We start from the raw sequence: 17,566 nt of genomic DNA on the forward strand, positions 1-17,566 counted from the left end.
TCAGAAGATTGAGACCATCCTGGCTAACACGGTGAAACCCCATCTCTACTAAAAAACACACACACAAAAAAAAAATTAGTCAGGCATGATGGTGGGTGCCTGTAGTCCCAGCTACTTGGGAGGCTGAGGCAGGAGAATGGCGTGAACCCGGGAGGCAGAGCTTGCAGTGAGCCAAGTTCGCGCCACTGCACTCCAGCCTGGGCGACAGAGCGAGACTCCGTCTCAAAAAAAACCAAACAAAAAAACAAACAAACAAACAAAAAAAATATATATATATACACATACTTCTATTTAACCCTATACAACTCCTATTTAATCCTAAAAGTAGAGTATCGTACACAATACTTCCCAAACTTGGTCTTGCCAAACTTATTTGGCCATGGAATTTTTTTTCTTGTTCAACTCTCAGGACTAATGTGCCCTAGAACTCACCTCAAGGAACACAATTCAGAATTCCAACTGCCATGAGTCTATACAGTGTTAGAGCAATGAAATCGGCTTTGCATATCTACATACAATTAAGTGGAGATACATAACTTACCAGAAATCCAACAAGGGTCCAGGCAGATTCCCAAAGAAAAACTCCGTGATAGGAAAGATTTCTCCTTCCCTCCAAGCCCCCGGCAGCAAAGGTTTCTACCCACCCTTGTACTGCCCTAGCTCTTACCTTTTGTGCAGAATACCCTGTGCCATCTGTAGTGGTAACCTGCACTTCATCTCCAGAATAATCAATACTCTGCACCTGCTCAAAAAGCAATTATGAAAAAAAGTGAGGGATGGAGCCATGTGATCCAGGATCCTTTCCGATTCTCATATTTCATGAATTTACATCTCTCCAAGGCTAAGGGGAATCTTTTCCTGGCATTCAGAGATCTAAACCGTTGTTACAGCTGAACTCAGGGAGTTAGAATTTATACTGTGTCAGAATATACAAAATAAACACTGTGTCGGAATATAGAAAATAGTTATAATATGATGTGAAGGGAAATACAGTTAAGTAATCACCCCCATGATTACAATAACACACAATACAAATGCACTGAGACAAAGATTTGAAGGGAAAATTTTAAAGTGAAAATAACCACTGGGTTAGAAAGGTTGTGAAGCAATTTGAATACCTTCTTCTTAATAGAAATGCACTGGGGCCACTACGGTTTCCAAGCAGCAGCAGCTGCCTCACTGACATGGATAATGCTACACAGGCTACGAATGAGCCACAAAAGTACTTCCAGACTCTGGCTCAACACCAAAGCCAGCCCCGTTCTCCTGCGTGAGCCACATGCCCAGAACTTCACATCCTCTCCAAACAAGGCGAGCCAGAGCCTCCCAGCAGTTGATACTCACTGGAGATTTGAGTCGAATGTCGAGCCCTTCTGCCAGTTTTTCAATTATCACCGAGTACCCGGGAGTTAGCAGAGTGTGGTCACCAGCAAACTGGGCAAAGAATTCATTGTGGTCCCAGGAGCGAGCAGATACCTGGGAAACGAGAGGTGGGGGACACAGCAGTGTAAATCCTTGCACCTGTGCCTGAGAGCCAATACGAGGAGCTCCAGGTGGGAACAGCCACCACGGCAGGAGGGCAGGGGACAGGCAGACCAGCCCAGGCAGAGCCCACCATTGGGGGGAGGAAATCTCGATAATTTTATTTGAGGAAAGTTTATTTGAGAACAAAAGGTCTATATGACTTGGGCATGGGTACCACTCCTTGATAAAAATAGAAGCTGATTTTCTATATTGACAACTCTGGCAAAGTAGAATTCTATAAGGGTAAAACTGTATCTGATCAACATATATAAATATGCTATCTGTCCTCAACATGGAAGCTCTACAGAGTAGAAACCCTGCACGATTTTGGAAAACAGCATGATTCCAATCACAATGCAGAACCAAGTGGAAATGGAGAGGTCCCAAAGGGGCCTCTGAAATCATCCGTGGAGTTCTATTCAAAATACAGAGTACTGGAGTATTAAGTTCACAGTTGGTTAAATGAGTTAGGCAAGCTTAAATTTACTTTAACAAGGTAAACAGACCAGACTTGCAAGGATATTCTATTTTGGCTTCTTGAGAGCAGTGTTTTAGACTCCATGGTTCCACTGAATTGACCCAAGGCCCTCTGCAGAGGGCAGGGAAAGGAGGGTAAAGAGACAAGTCCTGGTGCAGTGGCTCATGCCTCTAATCCCAGCATTTTGGAAGGCCAAGGCAGGAGGATCACGTGAGGCCAGGAGTTCAAGACCAGACTTGGCAACATGGCAAGACCCCATCTCTACAAAAAATAAGAAAAATATACGAGACCCTGCTCTGATTCAGCCCAATAGCCCTCCTTCCTTTGGAGTGATTGATTTCTTTTTTTTCCCCCTAGACAGGGTCTCACTCTATCGCCCAGGCAGCAGTGTGGTAGCACCATCACAGCTAACTGCAGCTTTGACCTCCCAGGATCAAACAGTGCTCCCACCTCAGCCTCCCATATAGCTGGGACTACAGGCACATGTCACTAAGCCCAGCTAATTTTTTGTATGTTTTGTAGAGACAGGGTTTTGCCATGTTGCCCAGGATGGTCTTGAACTCCTGGGCTCAAACAATCCGCCTGTCTTGGCCTCTCAAAGTGCTGGGATTACAGAGGGGAGCCACTGCACCCAGCCTCTTCCTTTGTTTTTATGTATTGAGCTTCTTTCACAAGCATTATCTGAAGAAGAGTTTCTCTTGCTTAAAAAAAAAAGTTTAAAAAACAACCAAAACCACTGTGGGGTTAATATGCTTAGAAGTCATGGTTTTCAAAAACTTTTAAGCAGAATCATTCTTTCCTGTTTATCCAAACCAGCTCAAATTCAATATTTAGACACACAAAACACACACACACACACACACACACACACACAAAATACAAGTATTTTTTTCTTTTTTTTTTTTTTTGAGACCCCAGGCTGGAGTGCAGTGGTGCGATCTTAGCTCACTGCGACCTCCGCCTCCCGGGTTCAAGTGATTCCCCTGCCTCAGCCTCCCGAGTAGCTGGGAGTACAGGTGTGCGCCACCACGCCTGGCTAATTTTTTGTATTTTAGTAGAGACGGGGTTTTACCATGTTGGCCAGGATGGTCTCAATCTCCTAACCTCATGATCCTCCCACCTCAGCCTCCCAAAGTGCTGGGATTACAGGCGTGAGCCACCGCGCCCAGCCTAAACCAAGTATTTTCAAAGCACACCTTTCACAAAACCCAACCGCACCTGGTGAAGGTTGCTGCCACAGGCGTACTCCAGGTTACTGAGATGGAACTGAAGCACCTGTCCCTCCAGCTCACTGAATTGGATACCAGATTCCTTAATAAATGCCTTGTAGATCTCTTCTATCTTTTCTGTAATGGGAATGGATCAAAGCAGAAAAAAAACAGCTTTAACAAGATTCTCCAATTCCTTCTCCTTTGCTTTCAACCTGTCACCCAGCAACACCCAAAACTTCCGAAGTCTTTTCCCAAGTAAAGTGAGACGGGAAAAGATCTCTTGATAAGGTCCATTTCTCTCAGGAAGAGAAAGTTTACCTTAACTGGAAACAAAGCTATGTAAGTTCTATATCTTCAGAAACGTCTCAATTTTGCTTAGTTGAGAAATGGTTTCCTCTTTTGCTCAAGATACAGAAAAACTGTCCCCACACATAGATGTACATGCACACACACAGAAGTTACCATTCTCTTTCTGGTCCTGCTACCATCACCTTAAAGTCAATGCTTACAACATCTCACCTCAACTAAGAGACCTGTAACCTATTGGCTACAGTCTGTCCCAAACAAGAATATTCCATCATGGGCTCGTATCCTGTCAGCACTCTGCCTCCATATCTACAATTACTGGTTGCCTATATAATAAATTCCCCAACCACAGCCAGGCAAAGCTAGCACATTTTAACCTCTCCAAAGGCAGCAGCTACGATCTGCCCACTCACAGGCTCCGCTGTGCTGCTTTGAATCTTTTTCCTGGTAAATTCCTACCCTGCAGGATCTGCGACCTCCCACTCTCCCTCACAGGAATGCCTTCTCCCACCCAATCCCATCCATTCTTTATGGTCGGGCGTCACCGGGCCATGGCAAGCCTCCAGAATTTCTCCCTGTCATCAACTCCAGCCCTTACTTATCTGTCCCACTCAACTGGACCTTGTAACTATATGGACACAGCCCCGCAATCTCATTATTGTCTTACATTCCTTTGTAGCAGGGCTGGAAGAGGGTTCTGGCTTCATATCTGACTAATTCTAAGCATCTCAGTATAGGTGACTTCTTTACAACTGTTCCAGTGATGACAACCATCCAAAGCACGTATCACAGACTCCAAGTTTCTTTTTCTGGTGTTTTCTTTTTCTTTTTTTTTTTTTTTTTTCCTGAGACAGGGTCTCACTGTGTCACCCAGGCTGGAGTGCAGTGGCACCATTCCGACTCACTGCAGCCTCAACTTCCTGGGCTCCAGCAATCGGCCTCCCAAGTAGCTGGGACTACAGGCGCCCGCCACTATGCCCAGCTAATTTTTGAATTTTTAGTAGAGACGGGCTTCACCATGTTGCCCAGGTTGGTCTCAAACTCCTGAGCTCAAGAAATCTACCCACCTCAGCCTCCCGAAGTGCTAGGATTACAGGTGTGAGCCACCACGCCCGGTCCCCAAATTTATAGAATGTGACACACTTCTCTGACTAGAAGCAGAACTGAGTATCAGTTACTTCAAAATTTTTTTTTTAGAACAGCTCAAGGCTTTCATCAAAATGTTCAGTTCTTGCACTAGATTGTAACATGCGGATGCCCAAGAGGCCTCCAGATTTGTGCCTGGCTTTGTTGCTCCTAGACCCCTGGGCTTTGTGCCACTTTCTGTGACTTTTGTAGAAGTCCCATCCCCGCTTCCTGCTGTGCAGTTTCTACATTCCTGTTGGTTTTGTGGAGGGGGGGGAACCAAGATTGCTAAGATAGTATATAAAATTAAATATAAACAGACTGAGAAAGGCCTGTGATTTTTTTTTTTTTTTTTGGAGACAGAGTTTCGCTCGTCATCAAGACTGAAGTGCAATGGCCTGATCTTGTCTCACTGCAACCCCTGCCTCCCAGGTTCAAGTGATTCTCCTGCCTCAGCCTCCCAAGTACTTGGGATTACAGGCACGCGCCACCATGCCCGACTAATTTTTGTATTATTAGTAGAGACGGGGTTTCACCATGTTAGCCAGGCTGGTCTCGAACTCCTGAACTCAGGTGATCCACCCGCCTTGGCCTCCCAAAGTGCTGAGATTACAGGCATGAGCCACCGCGCCCAGCCGAGTGTGATTTTTATGTAAATAATATTTAAAATAGCTTTAGTGCACGCGCTTTCTGAAATGAAATCTAGTCCCTTAGTATTTAGATTCGAGTTTCCCCAGCTTTGTGCTGGTAAGATGAGATCTCAGACAGCTAAGATACCAACAGGCAAGATATAACTATAGCCTTACACAGAGATGTGTGCACTATTATCAAAGCTTTTAAACAAGCTATTGATAAGATGAAATACCCACTTACACAGTAAGAATTGCTGAGCCTACCTTAACAACTTGGGTTTTTTATTCGTTTTGTTTGTGAGACAGTGTCTCACTCTGTCACCCAAGCTGAGGTGCAGTGGTGGGATCATAGCTCGCCGCAGTCTCTAACTCCTGGACTCAAGCTATCCTCTCACCTCCTGAGTAGCTGGGACTACAGGTGCGCACCATCATGCCTGGCCTACAGCTTGTTCTAGGTAAGGGTAAGGCAAAGCATTATCATTAAACATTTTTATCTGGTGACTCTGAAAGAAATGTAATGAAAACTCCAGCCAGTGACTGCAACACAGGTACAAAACACTAACCAAGTCCTCAGAATATCCTGCATGTCAGCCTAATAACTGTTCTCAACTCCAGGAAATTTAACAACCTATGAGTTAGTCTGGACACTGCAACATTTGTTTAAATGATCCCTGTTGACGGGAGTATATTTCTGAAAATGTTCTCTTATAGTATATCAGTCAAAACTTACTAAGGATGATTACAGCGTAGGTCTCTTAGACGTGGTGGGTTGCCACAGTAGAGGGGGAGGGAATAGAGAAAAAGAAGAGATACACAGTCTCTGCTATTAAGAAGTTTACTCCAAACAGAGATGAACTGTATATCAGCCTGAAGAATTGAGAGCTCTTGCAAAGAAACATAGTTGAAGCAAATTAACACCTTGCAAACTGAGTTCCAATGTTCACACTACAAGAAACTCCAACATGCCTCCAAGAACTACAGGTGAATACATTCAGGTCACAAAATTGTAGGCCAAATAAATATCAATTTAAGAAGCAATACGGTAAAATTTCAGCTGGCACCCTCGTGAAAATGAGCCACTATGGATGGTCAAGTTTTCCAAATAGTTGTGGCTAATATTGCCCATTTAAGTACAAAACCCAAAAGATTTTGAATTAAAATTCCTTTTTTTTTTTTGAAATAGGGTCTTGCTTTGTTGCCCAGGCTGGAGTGCAGTGGTGGGATCATAGCTCACTGGAACCTCAACCTCCTCAGCTCAAAGCTATCCTTCTATCTCAGCCTCCCGAGTAGCTGGGACTACAGACACACACCACCATCACCACTATGCTTGTCCCCCCTCCCCCCACCCTTTTTTTTTTATAGACACAAGGCTCACTATGTTGCCCAGGCTGGTCTTGAACTCCTGGGCTCAAGTGATCGTCCCCGCTTGGCCTCCCAAATGCTCGGATTACAGGTGTGAGCCACTGTGCCTAATAGGTTAAAATTCTTAAACTGTAATACTCTTGCATTCTTAAAATACACTGGAAAAAACCTTAACTCACTGCTCGACAAAAAGAAATCCTGGCACGCAGAAACTCTTATCTAGAAAAGACATTACAGGGTGATGATTTATCACACAGGGCTTACCACATGTTTCCATAAAAGTAAGCTACTCTGGGAAATTTAAAATTAAACATGTAGGCAATTTTGTAAAACACCAGCTATTGTGTAAAGTAAGGTCTGTGTGTGTGTGTGTACACACCGCAAGCATCTAAGGCTCCCTAAAAAAAGTTCTCCTCCCCTGAGAACTTGGAGGATCCATCAGTCCAAAAGAAATGCTCAGGAGAGCGACCCTGTTGCCGACATCCGACCTCGCAAATGAACGATGCCACTGCTGATGAAGCTTAGGTAACAACGAAACTGAGATGGAACAATCAGAACACCGTTCTCCCCATACCTCCTAAAGGGACATCTTGGAGCTGAGTCTTATCCTTTCTCCACTCAGAGACAACATCCAAGAGAGCATTAAAATGAAAATCCATGCGCTTGTCAATAGTGGGGTCAGTTATTCTTCCACCTTCCTGAATTAAGTCACATCTTTCTCCAAATTTATGCATGCTGATGCCAAGCTTCAAAATAATAAGAATAAGAAGGTGAAAATTTTCCCTGGAAAAAAATATTTACAGGTTCTAAGCTGAAAATCAGACAGAGCTCTCATGGAGAAAATGGTCTCATACCTCTCAAAAATAAAGCTAAATATGCTTCACAGGGAATGGCAGCAAAGTCAGGCAGTGAAAAAAAACAGCATGAAATCTACAAGATTTTATTTGATGAGAATGTGAGAGGGGCACCAACAGCTCCTACGCCATGCCCACTGTAACTTTTTGGCTAATGTTTCAGATGCTAGACACTGCCTGTCCTTGCTCGAACATTCTGTCTCCTCTGTGGACGCTCATGTAAATGAACACACAAACACACAAACACTCACAGCAGAAATTGAAATTGAACTGACCATCAGTAAACATTTCGGAAAAAGCCTTGGGCCCACCAACTCTTCAAATAAACTCTGCAAGACTGCCAGATTAAAGACAGGCTGCCTCATTAAATATGACATTCAGATTAGTAATATATAATTTTTTAAAGTATAAGTATGTCCCAAATATTGCATGTAAAATATCCCATGTAATACTGGGAAATACTTGGGCAAAAAATTACTTGTTTATCTGAAAGTGAAATTTAACTGAGAATTCTGGATTTTTATATGCTAAATCTGGAAACTCTAAAATTATGAGCTAACCAAGTGGCCTGCAAATAACAAGGAAATAAAATTAAACAGCTTAGAAAAAGGAAAAAATGTCTTTTACATCCTCTAGTTCTACCTTCTCAGAAAGGGAGAAGTGTAATTCTTACTACTTTGCAGAGGAGATGAGGGGGCTGTTATATGTAATTTACTTTAGAAGCATATTAATACTGCACACAAGCAAATTGAAACTGTTTTTCTTTATCTACAACGCAAAGCTAAAAGAAACTCACTTGCTCACACATTAATGCTACTGGGTTGTTAATACACCCATTGACAATCTGAGCTCCTCTTCCCACTGTGACGCCTTTAAAAGATTTATCATCCCAGACTCGGCCTCCAATTCTGTCTTTGGCTTCCAGGACAGTCACCTAAAAAGACAGACAGTCAGGGAAGCTAAATGGGACACAAGAGTTATATCAGACATGGTATTATAAAAATGTAGAAGGACACTGTTAAATAGCCTCTATATTTGGTTAATTTCAAATATTTCTACAAAAACAACTTTAAAAAGCAGGCAGTGTGAACAACAGAAGCCAAAATAGATGTTCAAAACAATCCATCTAGACTCTAGCAAGGAAAAACTGAGTGGTCTGTTGAAAGAATCACTCAAACCAGATAATAAGATTTGATGAACTAGGCCAGACGCGATGGCTCATGCCTGTAATACCGGCACTTCGGGAGGCCGAGGCAGGAGGATCACATGAGGCCAAGAGTTTGTGACCAGTTTGGCCAGCATGGTGAAACCCTGTCTCTACCAGAAATACATAAATTAGTCGGGGCGTGGTGGCACACACCTGTAATCCCAGATATTCAGGTGACTGAGGCACGAAAATCGCTTGAACCCGGGAGGTGGAAGCTGTAGGGAGCAGAGATTGCGCCACTGCACTCCAGCCTGGGCAACAGAGTGAGACCTTGTCTCAAAAAACAAAAAGATTTAATGAACTAGTACATGAAATGTACTTTGAAAGCTTTTTATAAAATAGTGTTCCATAAGAAGCAGTTAAAAACTTCTTTAGGTGATTTGTCCTAAGAAATATCTACGTAGCAAAATTCCTTTAGCACTGCGAATAAGCCTTAACTTCCCTAAGATATATTATTTTAAAAAAAAAAAAAGTATGCCACTCCATATAAATATGACTTCATGGGCTTGGCCTAATGAGGTTTGTCTCATACCCAGGCTATTTTATTGCCACCAAATTTCTAATGCTGGTGGCATGAGAAGCTGCTCTTGGGTGCACCGGCAGCGCTTCACCTGCAGCCCTGGGATTCCAAGTACCACATTCCCTGAGTTGCATTACCTGCAAATGTGAGTCCTATTCATCGCAGGGCCAGTCTTTCACTTCTGGATCTCTAGAAACTACTTGAAATTCTCAAGGAGAGGTTCCCCAAGTTAACCATCTTTCAGGCTACTCAGAGGAATCTATTTCCCACCCATGGGGGGAATGGAGGGTCTCCTGGGTATCTCGCTCATCACTTGGGGATGGGGAGGAAAGTAATATTGATCCTCCAAACTGCTTTCTCAAACTTACATTCTTCACTTTCTCTAACTAGGAAGGCTACACCTTGTAGTTCTACCCTCCTTCTCTGACTTCAATTTTACACAGAACCATCCATTTCTAGTTTTTGATTTTTTTGAGTTGGGGTCTCACTCTGTCACCCAGACTGGAGTGCAGTGGCTAGATCTCGGCTCACTGCAACCTCCGCCTCCTTCACTCAAGAGATCCTCCCACCTCAGCCTTTTGAGTACCTGGGGCCACAAGTGCATACCACCATGCCCAGCTAATTTTCTTTTTGTATTTTTTTTTTTTTCTTTGTAGAGACAGGGTTTTGCCATGTTGCCCAGGCTGATCTCAAACTCCTGAGCTCAAGCGATCTGCTCACCTCGGCCTCCCAGAGTGCTGGGATTACAGGCACTGAGCCACTGTGCCCAGCCCATTTCTACTTTCTTTTTAGTATAAGAGGAAGGCTGAACATTAAAGACCAGCCTGCCTAGATTTTGGATTTTAATAACCTTCCTTGTAATATAATCTGTAGAGGCCGGGCGCGGTGGCTCACGCTTGTAATCCCAGCACTTTGGGAGGCCGGGGCGGGCGGATCACGAGGTCAGGAGATCGAGACCACGGTGAAACCCCGTCTCTACTAAAAATACAAAAAAATTAGCTGGGCGTGGTGGCAGGCGCCTGTAGTCCCAGCTACTCGGAGAGGCTGAGGCAGGAGAATGGCGTGAACTCGGGAGGCAGAGCTTGCAGTGAGCCGAGATTGCGCCACTGCACTCCAGCCTGGGCGACAGAGCGAGACTCTGTCTTAAAAAAAAAAAAAAAAAAAAAAAAGTAATATAATCTGTAGGTTTCCCAAGTAAAACTCAAATAACCTTGGCCCAAATATCTAACACTGAAATAAACAATCAACTGAAACATGTGCTAGGCCCGGAGCAGTGGGTCATGTCTGAAATGAGATTCAAAGGGCGTTTTTTTTTTTGTTTTTTTTTTTTTTGAGATGGAGCCTTACACTCCGTCGCCCAGGCTGGAGTCCAGTGGCGCAATCTCGGCTCACTGCAAGCTCCGCAAAGGGCATTTTTGACAGGCATAAAAAAATTTAACTGGAGGCTGGGCACAGTGGCTCACGCCTGTAATCCCAGCACTTTGGGAGGCCAAAGCAGGCAGATCGCTTTAACTGAGGAGTTTGAGACCAGCCTTGCCAACATGGTGAAATCCCGTCTCTACCAAAAATACAAAAATTAGCCAGTCTCATAACACTGTCTCGAAATAAATAAATAGAAAAAAAACAGAAGTGAGTATTTCAGAAACTTTTACACAAGGAACAGTGAATATCCATGCTACTATTTGCTGTCTCAAACTACTGCAGAAACGGGCTTTTTCCCATCATGTCTACTATGCGAATAATAATCTGTCAAGAATTTCTACTTTGGCCAGGTGCAGTGGCTCACATCTGTAATCTCAGCACTTTGGGAGGCCAAGGCAGGAAGATCACTTGAGGTCAGGAGTTCAAGACTGGCCTGGCCAACATGGTGAAACCCCACTCTACTAAAAATACAAAAATTCGCTGGGCATGATGGCACACACCTGTAATCCCAGCTTGAACCCAGGAGGCAGAGGTTGCAGTGAGCTGAGATCACACCACTGCACTCTAGCTAGCCTGGGCAACAGAGCGAGACTCTGTCTCAAAAAAAAAAAAAAAAAAAAAAGAATTTCTACTTTAATGCCAAGTTAGAATTTCTTCTGACTTGCTCATTAGAGTCTAAAATTATCTCCAAAGCTGTGAGAATTTCTATTTACCTTTTTCTTATGAAATCAATTTCAAGTTTTATAACTTTTCTAGGACCTAATATAAACATACAATGTATTTAGTATTCTTCACTAAAAATAGGAACTGGTTTCTAAATCTTAGAAATCTGGACCAAAAGGAGCAGCCAACCATCTGTTCTAACTCCATGTCCCCAAAATCCTACCTTAATTCCAAAGTTATGCAGTTGCCTAGCAGCTGCTAATCCTGCTGGACCAGCCCCGATAATGATGACTGATTTCTTAAAAAGAAAAGAAACAAAACTCCAATTAGAGCAGATGATAACGATGACCTGTTTTAGCTGTTCTGGAACTGCAGAGCAAATTCGTTCATTTACATTTCTTTGATGTCCTTAGAAAGTTATTTTCCTAAAGAATGTGGTGGCACTTGTCTTATTACTCCCTTCCCTTTTTCCCTACAATCTGGGGAAACAGTGCTTGATGTTCTCCTTTCAGGAGAAACACATTCTGTGAAAGCCTTGCTTCTGTAAGTTTTATGGTGATAATGTGGCTTTTACTATATTTATTAACAGCAACAGACTAGTGTTTGTCCTGATCAATGGCAAGGCTATTGCTAAAGCTACAATCACCTACATTGTGGTAGTCCTTAGGGAGAAGATACTGGTCGGCTCCCACGCTGAGAACTCCAGTGTTGATGAGACCTTTTCTGGTCATAAAATACAGTATTCTCTCCACTTCCTGAATGCATCGAATACGCACGAGACCCCGGACGATGATGTGAGGAATACATTTCTGAGGAGTAAGAGCTTCCTGTGTTTGGAAATAAAACCAAACTGCTTTTTTAAAAAAGTCCCAAGAAATTCAAACAATAGCAGGAAAACAATCCATTTAAAAGACAAGTAAAATATCTGAATCAACATTTCTCAAAAGCAGATGCTCAAATGGCCAACAGGTACAGTCCTCCCTGGTTTCCAGGAGGAGATTGGTTCTAGAATCCTCCTGAGAAGACCAAAATCCATAGATTCTCAAGTCCCTTATGTAAAATGACATAATATTTACATATAATCTACGCACAGACTCCAGCATGCTTTACGCTACCTCTAGATTACTTGTAATACCTAATACAATGTAAATGCTATGTAAACAGTTGTTACATAATATTGTGTAGAAAATAATGACAAGGAAAGTCTGTATAGTGTTTAGTAGAGACGCCACCATCCATTTTTTTTCCCAAATATTTTCAAGACGTGGAACCCAAAGGTACAAAAGCCAAGTATATATGAAAAACTGCTCACCATCACTAATCATCAAGGAAATGCAAATTAAAGCCACAATGAAAATCGCCTGACACCTGTTAAAATGGCTATTATCAAAAAAGACAAAAGGTAACAAATGATGAAGAGAAAAAAGAACCCTTCTTCACTGTTGGTGGAATGTACATTAGTATAGTCATTATGGAAGACAGTATGGAGATGTCTCAAAAAACTAAAAAATAAAACTACCATATATATGATCCAGCAACCCCCACTGCAGGGTAGTCAAATAAAATGAATCAGCACGTCAAAGAGAGATGTGCACTCCCATGTTCATTGCAGCATTATTACAACTGCCATGATACGGAATCAACCTGGAGTCCATTGATGGATGAATAAAGAAAATGTGCTATATCCACACAATGGAATACCATTCAGCCTTAAAAGAAAAAAAGGAAATCCTGTCATTTGCAACAACATGGTTGAACCAGAAGGACATTATGTTAAGTGAAATAAACCAGACACAGAAAAATACTGCATGATCTCACGTACACATGTGGAATCTAAAAACATCCAACTCACAGAAGCAGAAAGTAGAATGGGCATTACCAGGGGCTGAGGGGAGGGGGAATAGCAGGGAGATGTTCGTCAAAGGACACAAAATTTCAGCTTAGACAAAAGGAATAATTTCAGGAGATCCATTTTACAACATGGTAACTACAATACATAGTTAACAACAATGTATTATATACTTGAATATCATGGAGAGAGTTTTAAGTTATCAGAGACAAAAAAAGGTAACTATATGATGTAAGGCATATGTTAATTAGGTCAATTTAGCTATTCCACAACGTATATATATTTTCTTTTTCTTTTCTTTATTTTTTTTTTTTTTAGATGGAGTTTCACTCTGTCGCCAGGCTGGAGTGCAGTGGCGCGATCTCACTGCAACCTCTGCCTCCTGGCAACCTCTGCCTCCCGGGTTCAAATGATTTTCCTGCCTCAGCCTCCCAAGTAGCTGGGATTACAGGCACCTACCACCAAGCCTGGCTAATTTTTTGTATTTTTAGTAGAGACAGGGTTTCACCGTATTGGCCAGGCTGGTCTCAAACTTCTGACCTCAGGTAATCCACCCGCCTCGACCTCCCAAAGTGCTGGGATTACAGGCGTGAGCCACCATGCCTGGCCACAACATATATGTATGTATTTCAAAACATCAGATTGTACACGATAAATATATACAATGTTTAAATTTCTCAATTTAAAAGGCAAACCAATTAATGTTTAAAACTTTTTTTGGTTCCTCAAAAGGTTAAACCTAAAATACCATATGACCCAGTAATTCCAATCCTTAGTATATACCAAAAAGAACTGAAAACAGATGTTCAAACAAAATGTTCACAGCAGCAGTATTCAAATAGGGAAAAGGTGGAAACAATTCAAAGCCCATTAATGGATGAATGGACAAACAAAATGTAATATGTACAATGAAATATTATTCAGCTATAAAAGTGAGTGAAGTTCTGACATGTGCTACAACATGGATAAACCTTGAAAACATTATGCCAAGCGAAAGAAGCCAGTCATAAAAGGCCACATATTATATGCTTCCATTTACTGAAAATATCTACTACAGGCAAATCTATACAGATAGAGACTAGATTTGTGGTTGCCAGGGGCTGAGAGCAGGAGAAAATGAGAAGAGATTGTTTAATTGGTATAGGGTTCCCTCTTGGGATAATGAAAAAGTTCTGGAACTAGATAGTGGTGAGGGTTATACATTATATATGTATTTAATGCCACTGAGCTGTAAATTATACAATGGTTAAGATGGAATGGGGCTGGGCACGGTGGCTTATGCCTGTAATCCCACCACTTTGGGAGGCTGAGGCAGGAGAAGCAATCACTTGAGCCCAAAACTTGGAGACCAGCCTGTGCAACATAGCAAGACCTTGTCTCCATTTAAAAAAAAATACGAAGGAAAAAAATACGGTAAATTTTATGTTATGTGTATTTAACCACAGTAATTAAAAAAAAAAATTCTCCAGGTTATTCAAATCCATCACTTATCACTAAGACAGTAAGAACAAAGGGAGGTTTGCCCAGTGGGGAAAAAGAAGAAGGAGACAACAGGAAGATATAGCGATTTACACTTTATCATGTCGGTTTTCCCTGAGCAAGAACGACTGCAGCAGGTGCATGGCGGCAGAGCACATCACACTCCTGACTCAACAAAGGCCACTACAGAAATCCAGGCGGCTGATCCTACTGACCACAGAAAAAGCTGGATTCTTGTGACTGACAAGATGGGTGGGGGGATAGGGGGGACTGGCACGGTGGCTCATGCCTTTATAGCACGTAATCCCAGCACTTTGGGAGGCCAAGGCGGATGTATCACCTGAGGTCAGGAGTTCGAGACCAGCCTGGCCAACATGGTGAAACCCCATCTCTACTAAAAACACAAAAAATTTAGCCAGGTGTGGTAGTGCACACCTGTAATACCAGCACTTTGGGAGGCCGAGGCAGGTGGATCACTTGAGGTCAGGAGTTACAGACCAGCCTGGCCAACATGGTGAAACCCTATCTCTACTAAAAACACACAAAAAATTAGCTGGGTGTGGTGGCGCACACCTGTAATCCCAGCTACTCAGGAGGCTGAGGCAGGAGAATCACTTGAACCCAGGAGGCAGAGATGCGGTGAGCTGAGATCGCACCATTGCACTCCAGCCTGGGCAACAAGAGTGAAACTCTGTCTAAAAAAAAAGAAAAAAAAAAAAAAAAAGACACTGTCTTTCTCTGCTCACCCAGCCTTGGCATGACCTTGATCTGTTTCAAAGACTCAAGAGTAATGATGCCACCACCTCCACCCAGTGTCAGGAAGCAAGAACAGGCACCAAGCAGCTCCCACCCCAGGCCTCTCCTCTGCTCCTTGTCACCAACCCCCAGCTCCACCAGAACCAAATATTCAAGAAATAACACATACAACACTGGCTTGGATTGCTGCAGAAGATAACACATTTGTTTGTATTCATGAAGTTTAAAAAAAATCATTTCAAGGCCAGGTGTGGTGGCTCATGCCTGTAATTCCAGCACTTTGGGAGGCCAAGCCAGAAGGATTGCTTAAGCCCAGAAGTTTGAGAACAGCCTGGGCAACATAGCAAGACTTCATCTCTACAAAAAAATTAGCTGGGCATGGTGGCACATGCCTGTGGTCCCAACTACTCAGAAGACTAAGATGGGAGAATCACCTGCGACTGGGAAGGCGAGGCTGCTGTAGTGAGCTGTGATGGTGCCACTGCACTCCAGCCTGGGCAACAGAACAAGTCCGTGTCTCAAAAGAAAAACAAAAAAAAAAGAAAACACACATTTCAAAGTCTTTGAATTCTTTTAAAGCCAATATATTTATGTTTTCCCACTATAATATTAAGACTATAAATTCTTTTTTTTTTTTTTTTCAGATGGAGTTTCGTTCTTGTTGCCCAGGCTGGAGTGCAATGGTGCGATCTCAGCTCACTGCAGCCTCCGCCTCCTGGGTTCAAGTGATTCTCCTGCCTCAGCCTCCCAAGTGGCTGGGATTAAAGGCCACCCGGCACCACCTCCAGCTAATTATTTGTATTTTTAGTAGAGACGGGATTTCACCATGTTGGCCAGGCTGGTCTCGAACTCCTGACCTCATGTAATCCACCCAACTCGGCCTCCCAAAGTGCTGGGATTACAGGCGTGAGCCACCATGCCCGGCCAGTATACACAATAAATTGTATCTTATGAAAAACTAAAATAGATCCAGGTAAGTTTAGGATTTCTATATGATTCTTCCCCTGTATAAGTCAAATTTCAAAGTCAAACAAAAAGAAATGTGACCAAAAAGAAAAAAATGAATCCAAGGTGTTTGTTTTTGTTTTTTGCTAGTTTTTTGTGTTTTTTATTTTTGAGACAGGATCTCACTATCTTGCCCAGGCTGGTCTTGAACTCCTAGGCACAAGCGATCCTCCTGCCTCAGTGTCCCAAGTAGCTGGGACTACAGGGCTATACCACCACTCTTTATAATTCATTTATAGGAAATTCTGACCACAATTTTGTTCAGTTTGGTTCACAGAGCACCTATCTCAAGGCTACTGGGCAGAAAATAAGTTGCACAGCCTACTCACCTGGCTATAATTCACATAGTTGCATTAATAGCCATAACTTAATCAGGTTATGTCATTTCATTCTGGATTCTAATCCAGTGAAATGCCAAGGTGAAACTGGCGTATCTTTCTTTAGTCAAGATCACTTTGGCAGTCTTGTACAATGTTCTGAATTCAGCAATGACGCAAACTGCTGATTAATAAATCAGAAAAACGCTAGGGTCAAGAGAATCTCTGTGGGTTTTTTTTTTTTGGAAACAGGGTCTCATTCTGTCACCCAAGCTAGAGTGCAGTGGCACAATCACGGCTTACTGCAGCCTTGACCTCCCAAGCTCAGGTCATCCTCCTGCCTCAGCCTCCTAAGTAGCTAGGACTACAGGCATGTGCCACCACACATGGCTAATTTTTAAAATTTTTGTAGAGATGGGGATCTCACTATGTTGCCCAGGCTGGTCTTGAACTCCTAGGCTCAAGCGATCCTCCTGCCTCAGCCTCCCAAAGTGCTGGAATTACAGACATGAGCCACTTCACCCAGCCCCTTTGTTTTTTGTTTTTAGCTAGTATTCCCATTCTGCCCCATAAATTATCTTCACCTTTTTCAAGGTGGGTACAATGTGACAGCCCTAACACGTATTTAGTCCCAACAGAAGAAAAGTACTGGTCTTGGTTGATTTAGGACGCTGAGGTGAATAAAAATTCCTGTCCTCAAGGATTTGTAATTCAATCTTTGATGTTTTTCCCTCCTGCCATTGCCATTGGAATTCTTTGGATCAAACCTTGCACCTTATACTCACCACTAGGGAGTCAGCATTCTGACTATGTGTGGTCTAAAGTGGTGGTTTTCAACAAGGGGTGATTCTGTCCC

The 17,566-nt window shown here is 42.7% G+C and overlaps 1 protein-coding gene across 14 annotated transcripts in view; it reads right to left on the reverse strand.

Annotated features, from left to right (window-relative positions):
• KDM1B (lysine demethylase 1B) overlaps nt 1-17,566 on the reverse strand; it is a 68,679-nt gene that overhangs the window by 13,999 nt on the left and 37,114 nt on the right. For 4 of the 14 annotated variants that reach the window (XM_063632231.1, XM_063632229.1, XM_055262751.2 and 1 more), the window contains 7 exons: nt 11,955-12,131; nt 11,528-11,602; nt 8,289-8,426; nt 7,213-7,384; nt 3,221-3,348; nt 1,345-1,476; nt 668-742 (listed from right to left, as the gene is read on the reverse strand). In XM_063632231.1, coding sequence (XP_063488301.1) covers nt 668-742; nt 1,345-1,476; nt 3,221-3,348; nt 7,213-7,384; nt 8,289-8,426; nt 11,528-11,602; nt 11,955-12,131 — 897 coding nt within the window. Of the gene's footprint in view, nt 1-667; nt 746-1,344; nt 1,477-3,220; nt 3,349-7,212; nt 7,385-8,288; nt 8,427-11,527; nt 11,603-11,954; nt 12,132-17,566 lie in introns of all 14 variants that reach the window. The other 10 variants (XM_063632230.1, XM_063632228.1, XM_055262750.2 and 7 more) reach the window with 5 other exon arrangements.

This window comes from Symphalangus syndactylus, chromosome 23 (genome assembly GCF_028878055.3).
Source record: "Symphalangus syndactylus isolate Jambi chromosome 23, NHGRI_mSymSyn1-v2.1_pri, whole genome shotgun sequence".
Taxonomy (NCBI): domain Eukaryota; kingdom Metazoa; phylum Chordata; class Mammalia; order Primates; family Hylobatidae; genus Symphalangus; species Symphalangus syndactylus.